This window comes from Malus domestica, chromosome 14, assembly GCF_042453785.1.
Source record: "Malus domestica chromosome 14, GDT2T_hap1".
Classification (NCBI taxonomy): domain Eukaryota; kingdom Viridiplantae; phylum Streptophyta; class Magnoliopsida; order Rosales; family Rosaceae; genus Malus; species Malus domestica.
This window is the reverse complement of record NC_091674.1, coordinates 30,599,162-30,606,895: the sequence shown is the minus strand read 5'-3', so window position 1 is coordinate 30,606,895 and position 7,734 is coordinate 30,599,162. Positions and strand designations below refer to the sequence as shown.

The following is a 7,734-nucleotide window of genomic DNA, read 5'->3' as shown; positions in this document are numbered from 1 at the left end:
CAAGAAATGTGACATTTCAAAAATTTCTATTCCCATTTAATTCATTTCATGACGATTTACAACACATACTTTCCACATAGATTCCTCATGTTTCATAGAATTTATGATATAATGCAATATCAACGAGACCCATAATTCACATTCACAACTCAACCAAATATCATAATGTAAAGTGGGATCATTTGCTTTGATACCATTTCTAACGCCCCGGTCTCGAAATATTTGTATATTTGGAAAAAATAATTATGGTAGGCCCAACCTAAAAACATAGCTAATTTATTTTCTTTTCTTGGATCAATTTCCATCTATATACTAATTCTCGAATATTTAAACACATTTATTTTATGGCTGCATCTAACGTCTCGTTAGACTGTCTACATACCCTCAACAGGGATCAAGCCTTTCGTAGTTCAAAACTTCAAAATTTAAACCAAATTCGAAAATATTCCTTTAATCCAGCATATACCAAAATCGTAATAATATTCAAACCACAACAATTTTGATCTTGAAGACATAATTTGAATGACGAAATTCGCATAAAGAGCAATAGTCGACTTCCTAGCCGTGCGCCGCCGCACCCACCGCCGCGGTTGGCGGTCGGCAGCCCCGATAGGACGGAAACTCAACTATTTCTAAAAATTATCAAAAATTACAGGAATGAAGATCTCAATGCGTAGAGTAACTTTCATACCTGTGACCAAGGGCAATTTAGCTCAGAAATGCTCCAATTTGCCTCGAATCCGCCGGGAACCTTAGAAATGGGTGTTCTTGATTCGACTCCATAGCAGTTCCGACGCCCCAAAACTTGTTTGGGCTTTATTCCTGGGTTCTTAAGGAACATATGGGTGGTGGAAATTGGGAGAGTTTGCTTCAGATTTGATGGATCGCAACAATGAACTCGCGCACCCCCCGTGGGGGTTTGCACATTTTCAGAGCCAATATCTATCTAATTTGTGATAGAATCAGTCAAGGGGAGGTCATGGAACCTTTTTAAGATGGTTTGGTAGTATAATTCGTCGGAAAAACCGATGAAAAGCCACCGGAGGAGGTGGAGGAAGCCGGGTCGGGTTGATGACATAGAATCGGGTCGAAGGATCCGGTGTACTTCCTTCCCCTCCTTTCCCCTCCTTTCTCTCTTCTCTCATTGGTTACTCTCTCTCTTCCTCTTTTCTGATTGGCCCTTCTCTTTCTCCTTTCCCTCATTTATCTTCCATCTCCACCGCCTAACCTTTCTTACTTTTAATCTGGGCCACACGTGGCCTTCTAGAAATGATAAATTTACCATTTTATCCCGCCTTTAAACGTTAATAACTTCTTCGTTCTAACTCCGTTTCATGAACGGTTTGCGCCTACGCGTTCGTGAGATCGAGCTCTATTCAAAAATATAAATTTTGACCTCGAAAGGTCTACGTATTTTAAATAATTAAGGTCCAAACTTTAAACCTCGTAACTAGTTTAATTTAAAACTAAACTTACACAAATTATTATAAATTCTTGAAAAATCATATAAAAGCTCAATAATACAAATACATTGATTAATATAATTTCCGGAAACAAAATTGTAAAAGTTCTCGATTAAATTCTTCATAATCATAAATCGATTTATTTTTTATTTTCTCCACATATGCATAATTAGGAATATATAATTCATATATTTAAATTTTCAGGGTATTACACTCCAAGTCTCTTGTGGTGAAAAAAGAAAAAATACACTCTTAAAACAAAACAATTTTTTAGTCATATTCATGACAATTTTTAAAATATAGCCATTGGGAATGGTGTGAGTCATTTGGTATTATAGTCTAGATTTTTAAGGCTCGTTTGAAAATACTATTAAAATCATTGAAAACACTTTTGATGAAAATATTTTTAAAACTAATCTTAAAAAAAGATAAATGAATATCGATTTTTTTCCAGAAAACATTTCAAATGCTTTTAAAATTGAAACTCAAAAATTTTTTTACTAAAAACATTTACATTCACGTTAAAAACAGTGACAAACAAACAAGTTCTTATTCAGTTGTAAGTAAAACAACTTTTTTGTTAAAATTCAAATTTTCTGAATTACCAATTGATTTCATATCATGTGTAAATGTACAGAAAAGAAAAATACCCATCTCCGAAAATACATAGCTTGGTAAAGTTCTGACAATTGACACTGCCATCCGTCTCCATCTTATTCAAAACTCTCTCTCTACGCAGTGACCATCGGACCCGAAAGAAAATCTCCGAGAAAATAGTGCTGTGAGAGGAGAGAGAAAGCGGGCAATGCTGCAATTGTGTGGCTGAGAGAGGAGAGAGGAGAGAGGAGAGAGAGAGCGGGCAGAGTATATGGGGAGTGGAGCTACTCTGGTGGAGGGTGTTCGTCGCTGGTTTCAACGTCGCTCTTATAATACTAATCATAATTATAACAACAACAACAAAATTAATAAACTTGGCAATGATCACAACCATGGCCACGTCTCCGATTTAAGCGCCCAACCGTCCGATTCTCATCAGCGGGAACAAAAACGAGGCCGGGAGAACCAGCAGCAGTTGCAGTTTGAGGTTGAGGACGACTTTGACATTTCGGGGTTGAAGGTCATCAGAGTTCCCACAAGGGCCGACCTTACAGCTTCTCACCCCATGGATTCACAGAAGAAGGTACCTGTTTTTTTGTGTTTTTACGATCTGGGTTTCTTTTGTTTTTGGATTTGTTCATCTGGGTATTGATCTGATTTGGGTTTTCTTGCTTTTGATTCCTGCTTGGTTGAATGTGGATTGTTTTGTTAGGATTTGATTGGTTACGTAAATGCACCAATCAAAACTGAATTGTAGCCGTTAATGGGGTGGGGTAATTTATTGGATACCTCCAAAAATTTTGAACTTGATGGTGTTGGAGATAGAAAGAGGTGGACTTTTGATACAACGATATTGGGGAGGGGGAATTCGGGACCTCGGGGATGAAAGAGTGAATGTTCTTAATCAACTTAGCGATAAGCCTATTGCAAAGATAATTCTTTTATTAACCTGAGAATGTGCTAGTTTTTGCAGTTCTGTTTGAATTCTTTAAAAAGCAATTTTTGGATCAAACTAGTGATGGATGGAATTTGAAGGGATGAAAATGTTCTGTTGTTTCCTTACTCTTTCTATGCTTGTTTATAGATAATCCCGTCTATTTTGATTGCAAATAATGGTTGTTGATCTTTATGCAGGGTAATCTAGAAACAGAATTCTTCACCGAGTATGGAGAGGCAAGTCGATACCAAGTTCAGGAAGTCATTGGGAAAGGAAGTTATGGTGTCGTGGGTTCTGCAATTGACACGCACACTGGAGAAAAGGTTGCAATCAAGAAAATTAATGATGTTTTCGAGCATGTTTCGGATGCTACAAGGATCCTGAGAGAGATTAAGCTCCTTCGCTTGCTTCGTCATCCTGATATTGTTGAAATAAAGCACATCATGCTTCCCCCTTCACGACGAGAGTTCAGAGATATTTATGTTGTTTTTGAGTTGATGGAATCTGACCTTCACCAAGTTATTAAGGCAAATGATGATCTTACTCCTGAACATTATCAGTTTTTCTTGTACCAGCTTCTCCGTGGCCTAAAGTATATTCATACAGGTTGGTACTTTGCGTTCATTTCTTTTGGCTTTTGCTGTAGTTATGATAACTATTAATTAATTTTCCTCTGTTTCTTGTAGCAAATGTATTTCATCGAGATTTAAAGCCAAAAAACATTCTTGCTAATGCTGACTGCAAATTAAAGATATGCGACTTTGGCCTTGCTCGTGTATCTTTCAATGATGCCCCGTCTGCTATTTTTTGGACAGTAAGTTGTTCAGTTATGCAAATCAATGCATGTCACCACACAACTCCTAAAATCTGTATTTTTGTGGTTGCTAATTAGAAGTCGCTGTTTTCTTTAATTTATAAGTTGCAAATACTAGGCCTATAAACAATACTTCTTGTGGACTAAGCTTCTTACTTTTATGAAGGATTATGTTGCAACTCGATGGTACCGTGCTCCTGAGCTTTGCGGTTCATTTTTCTCAAAAGTAAGCTACACTTCATTTCTAAGATCATATATTGTATATACATATCTATTGGAGGATAAGAGGATTCTTTATTTTAGACTGTAGATTTAATTTCTATGACCATAATTATGGCAGTACACTCCTGCAATTGATATTTGGAGCATAGGATGCATATTTGCGGAAATAGTCACTGGCAAACCGCTATTTCCTGGTAAAAATGTGGTGCACCAATTGGATCTCATGACTGATTTGCTTGGCATGCCGTCTGCAGAATCCATTGCAAGGGTTAGTTATTTTATTCTAATAAATCTACTCGGTCATCAACAGGCACACTAATTATGTTTCGTGCTAGCCAAAATTAAGAAAAAGCTTTTAGCAGGCTGCCACTGAACTTCTCAGTCTGCTCTTACAATTCTCGTAGTAAGCCATCTATATGTAACTGCCAAATTCTTTTTTATCCCATCAAATAATTTCTTTTTCATGACACTGGTAGATTCGGAATGAAAAAGCAAGAAGGTACCTGAGTAGCATGCGGAAAAAACAACCAGTTCCTTTCATACATAAGTTCCCTGGTGCTGATCCATTGGCTCTTCGCCTACTGGAGCGGCTCCTTGCCTTTGACCCGAAAGATCGTCTGACAGCTGAAGAGGTAAGGTTACGTACTTTGAGTACATGCAACATTTAACATTTATGTCATATATTGTATACCATGATGCATCCTTCAAAACTGCTTGGGAACACAGTACCTCATAAATCCCTAATGCTTACGCTTGCAGGCATTAGCTGATCCTTACTTTCATGGTTTGGCAAATGTTGACCGTGAGCCATCCACCCAACCCATTTCAAAACTTGAGTTTGAGTTTGAAAGAAGGAAATTGACAAAAGATGATGTTAGAGAGTTAATCTATAGGGAGGTATGACCTTAAAGGTTTATACTTGTTGCTTTCTAGCATTCTGTTTTCCTCCGCTTCGCTTTTGCTATAACAAATCTTGTGTTGAAACAGATTTTAGAGTATCATCCACAGATGCTGCAGGAGTATCTCCGAGGTGGAGATCAGACTAGCTTTATGTATCCTAGGTGAGGAAGCTATTGATTTTCTGAATAATGAAATATTCTTTTGATTATTCAATCAGTTGAACCTCAATGCATGGGAGGGGTTTATGGGAAACGGGAGGGCCACTTCCTGTTTATGTGTTCCAGCCATTGGGCCTAAACAAAAACAAAAACCTTGAGTTGATCTAGCTTATAATAATAGTAGTTTTCCATTCACCATTTCGCTTTGTAAGCCTCCAGTCTGAACTTTTGGTGCTTGGAGTTATTAACCTTGTAACATCGGTTTATGTCATTCTAGTGGTGTTGATCGATTCAAGCGGCAGTTTGCACATCTCGAGGAGCATCATGGTAAAGGTGAAAGGAGTGCTCCTCCACTCCAAAGGCAACATGCTTCCTTGCCCAGGTATGTTTCGGATAAGCATTTAAGGACTAAGTTTGATTTAGATGTCTTGAGGCACAAATCAAATCACTTCTAGCTTCTACCTTATTAGTTCATCTTAATTTATGTGTCATATTGTTCATCAGAGAGCGGGTTTGTGGACCCAAGAATGAGAATGCTGTCCAAGACAATGATTTGGAAAGGACTGCTGCTTCTGTTGCCTCAACTCTTGAGAGTCCTCCTGGGTCAGATCAGAATGATGGCACTGTAAATGCCGATGGACAAAATGGACCTAGCAAGACAAACTACACACCAGTAACTAGTCGTAGCCTATTGAAGAGTGCCAGCATTAGTGCTTCCAAGTGCATAGGTGTAAAGCCAATAAAAGATTCGGAGGTAAGTAACATCGTTTCATATGTACCTCACTTCCTCTTGTTTGATCATGACTCAGGCATCTTGCATAGTATCTCGTGCTAGATCTCCGTTACACTTACAAAGGTCGCTGGTTGTCTGAAAATCAAGGTGTCTCAAAACTTGAGTGAGCAATCACACTTTATATATTAACAGATGCAATATAAAATTAAGTTTGGGATTGTGATAAAAACGTTAGTAATGGTATTGTGTTGCTTCTCTCTTTATAGTTCTTGTTTTAATCAATCCATTCCAGGCTACTGACATGTAGTTTGTTACGTCAGCTCAAAAAGGATAAGTTGCGTTGATGCTCAGAGCTGATGCAAAATGATGGATCCGTTATGTAAAATGCTTATATGGATGTACATCACCCTTTTCCTTTGGAAATAATCATTATTTTTCCCACAGGAGGAAGCAATTGCGGAGATCAACGATGAGTCAGTTGATGGTTTGACACAAAAGGTTGCAGCTCTTCGCGCCTGATTCATCTTCATCGATCTGTGGTAGGAAAAAACAGGTGTAACTTTGTGGTCCGCCTCCTTTCCCCGTATTGAGTGGAAAGGGTGTTCTGTAACAGTCGACATTCGAAATCAAAAACATATATAAGTTACTTGAGTTAGAAGCTAACACCGTATAGGAGGAGGAGGACTCGATTTATTTTTCCTTCGTTGTGTAAGTGTAACCACAATGCATAGGAAGGAAATTGCTCTGCTGTAAGTTGTAACTATTTATATTTGAACAAGACAACAAATTGATGTATTTTGTTTACCCATTGTTTAGAGATTGTGTGATATGTATAATAGAAACAAATTGATGGAAATACAGCTTATATTATTATCTTGTGAACAAATTAATATTAGTTTTTTTTTTGTTTTTAATACCAGAAATATTCTACTCTTCGGAACTAATTGAGACATAAGGAGAAGGATTCGAACTCAGGTTTATAGTTGTGTACCTCTGCTCTACCACCTCAGTTTGCATTTACAGAGAGTGTTATGATTACATCAGCTACCAATATTGTCTAGCTGGGCATCTTTTTTGATACAAATGATACTGGAGGAGAGGGAACCGAACTCCGAACCTTTGGTGCAAGGTTTAATTCTCTTAACCAATGCACAGAAATAGACTGTTTTTTCCCTCACCTCTCCTTCACTTGTAACATGGCAAAATTATCTAGCCGCTTCCAACTAATCATTTTGAGGAAATTTTAGCAATGGTCTCTTAACTTTAATTTAATTGGAATAAGGATAATGTTAGGGAGATCAAAATTTTAAACCAAAATTGCAAACCAAATAATTTGTTACCAATATAAAATAAACACGTTAAATTCGATATTTAATTAATAATCTAATCATCGACAAACACTCATTTGATTTACAAAATTTGATCTCCTCATATTACCCTCGGAATAATAGTTTCTCAACTGAAAATTTGTGACCATTGATTCCTTGACTCATTAAAACCTGTAGTTATGATAATTTTTGTCAACTTTGTCAAAATTTCCATCAAAATGAGCACACATGAGGTTGAATTAAAGGGCAAATATGAAAAACCAAATGAGAAAATTGTAGCAATGGTCATACTTTATCCCAATTGGAGCAATGGTTTCTCAATTTTATCCCAATTGGAGTAATGATCCCTCTTTAACCCGATTGTAACAATGGTTTTGACTCATTTTGACGGAAGTTCTGACGGAGTTGACAAAAAGAACCATAGTTGCACGTTTTGATGAATTAAGGGACCAATGGTCACTGATTTTTAGTTAAGGGAACCATTACGCCAATCAGATTAAAGTTGAAGAACCATTGCTGTAATTTTCTCAATCATTTTATATGTTCATCACTGGGATGTATTTCTCCTCCATCGAACTTTCG

The 7,734-nt window shown here is 37.2% G+C and overlaps 1 protein-coding gene across 3 annotated transcripts; it reads left to right on the top strand.

Annotated features, from left to right (window-relative positions):
- The first annotated feature begins 1,955 nt into the window (after positions 1 to 1,955).
- LOC103415365 (mitogen-activated protein kinase 9-like) lies at positions 1,956 to 6,710 on the top strand. 3 transcript variants are annotated; one of them, XM_029092754.2, is made up of 12 exons: positions 1,956 to 2,643; positions 3,195 to 3,603; positions 3,684 to 3,811; positions 3,978 to 4,037; positions 4,152 to 4,301; positions 4,510 to 4,665; positions 4,793 to 4,930; positions 5,021 to 5,094; positions 5,369 to 5,473; positions 5,596 to 5,845; positions 5,927 to 5,987; positions 6,269 to 6,710. In XM_029092754.2, exons 1-12 carry the CDS (start codon positions 2,332 to 2,334, stop codon positions 6,295 to 6,297), a joined length of 1,872 nt encoding a protein of 623 aa, XP_028948587.1. In that variant the 5' UTR covers positions 1,956 to 2,331; the 3' UTR covers positions 6,298 to 6,710. The 3 variants fall into 3 exon arrangements, with proteins under 3 accessions (XP_028948587.1, XP_028948586.1, XP_008351926.2); XM_029092753.2 differs by having other exon boundaries at positions 5,914 to 5,987; XM_008353704.4 differs by lacking the exon at positions 5,927 to 5,987.
- The last annotated feature ends 1,024 nt before the right edge of the window (positions 6,711 to 7,734 follow it).